The sequence below is a fragment of the Camelina sativa genome, chromosome 17 (assembly GCF_000633955.1).
Source record: "Camelina sativa cultivar DH55 chromosome 17, Cs, whole genome shotgun sequence".
NCBI classification, from domain to species: Eukaryota; Viridiplantae; Streptophyta; class Magnoliopsida; order Brassicales; family Brassicaceae; genus Camelina; species Camelina sativa.
The window spans coordinates 9,257,293-9,258,902 of record NC_025701.1 but is presented as its reverse complement, the minus strand read 5'-3'; the positions used below and the strand labels follow the sequence as shown (position 1 = coordinate 9,258,902).

The window sequence follows — 1,610 nt, the reverse complement described above, 5'->3', positions numbered from 1 at the left end:
CCCCCCCCCCCCCCCCAACTTGTATATAAATCAATCACTATTTTTCTTTGATTCTGTGACTTGTGAACGGCCACACACACACTAACACAATGAGAGAGATTCTTCACATCCAAGCTGGCCAATGCGGAAACCAGATTGGTTCCAAGTTCTGGGAAGTCATCTGCGACGAGCACGGCATCGATGCCACCGGACGTTACAGCGGAGACACTCCAGAGCTCCAGCTTGAACGTATCAATGTTTATTTCAACGAAGCCTCTGGTGGAAGATACGTTCCTCGTGCGGTTCTCATGGATCTTGAGCCTGGTACTATGGATAGTATCAGATCCGGGCCGTTTGGTCAGATCTTCCGTCCTGATAACTTCGTCTTTGGCCAGTCTGGTGCTGGTAACAATTGGGCTAAAGGCCATTATACTGAAGGTGCTGAACTTATTGATTCTGTTCTTGATGTTGTTCGTAAGGAAGCTGAGAACTGCGACTGCCTTCAAGGTACATATTATACGTATATATATTGTCTCTTATTTTTATTGTTTCTACCCAAAATATTTTCTTGGAAATTTCCTGCATCAACGATCCGTATATTTACTACATCATTTGGATTCAATAATATAGCATTCATCCATCCCTTCATGCAAATATATATAGTAGTATGATATCTCTAGTTCGTCTTAGTAGTCACGACTCACGAGTTCAATAAATAGATGACGGTTTAGTAGGTTAGACACAACAATAACATTCATTTTATCTATATCCCCATTATTGGTGTGCATATGTGGGTTCTTCTACAATTATCCGATCGATCTATCAAATCGTCTCCTTTAATTAATGTGATTGCAAGTGACGACAGCAAAAAAAAACAAATGAAATGCAAGTTGTGTGTTTATGTGGAGTGGGATGTTATCACTTATTATTGGTAGGGGGCAAGCTGTTTCGTATACTATTCAGATTTTTTTCAATTTTTTTTTATGAAGTTTTATCATATATACAGATAAGGCTGTAGATATATGTCTTTTTTTATATATAATGTCGTATTCACAACATTTTGAAGACACCGTGATTGTAAGGTAAACACTAAACAGATGCAAAATGGTCCTACAAACTGGGTTATTGCCCTTTTCTTTCTTCTGTAACTTATGGGCATTTATACATATATTGATTATTGATGTTTTTAAGTAGTGGACTGAATCATATATAGAAACGTTTTAAATACTTTATTTAATTAGCAATTGGACTAGTGATCAAGATGGATGTTGTTTGCTCATGTCTATAATATAATATGACCACGTTTGGTTTTGCATGCATGGATCAATCATTGTCTTTCATTTCGAATTATGGGGGCTGGAATATATTATAGGTTTTCAGGTGTGCCAGTCGTTGGGAGGAGGGACAGGATCTGGAATGGGAACTCTGTTGATATCAAAGATCCGAGAGGAGTATCCAGACAGAATGATGCTCACTTTCTCTGTTTTCCCATCTCCAAAAGTCTCCGACACAGTCGTTGAGCCTTATAATGCAACTCTCTCTGTCCACCAGCTTGTTGAGAACGCTGATGAATGCATGGTCCTCGACAATGAAGCTCTCTACGACATCTGCTTCCGTACCCTCAAACTCAG

At 39.1% G+C, this 1,610-nt stretch overlaps 1 protein-coding gene across 1 annotated transcript in view; it reads left to right on the top strand.

Annotated features, from left to right (window-relative positions):
- LOC104756348 (tubulin beta-5 chain-like) overlaps positions 22-1,610 on the top strand; it is a 3,828-nt gene continuing 2,239 nt past the window's right edge. Inside the window, exons 1-2 of the mRNA XM_010478924.2 lie at positions 22-486; positions 1,352-1,584. Coding sequence (XP_010477226.1) covers positions 90-486; positions 1,352-1,584 — 630 coding nt within the window. The 5' untranslated portion in view covers positions 22-89. The remainder of the gene's footprint in view (positions 487-1,351; positions 1,585-1,610) is intronic.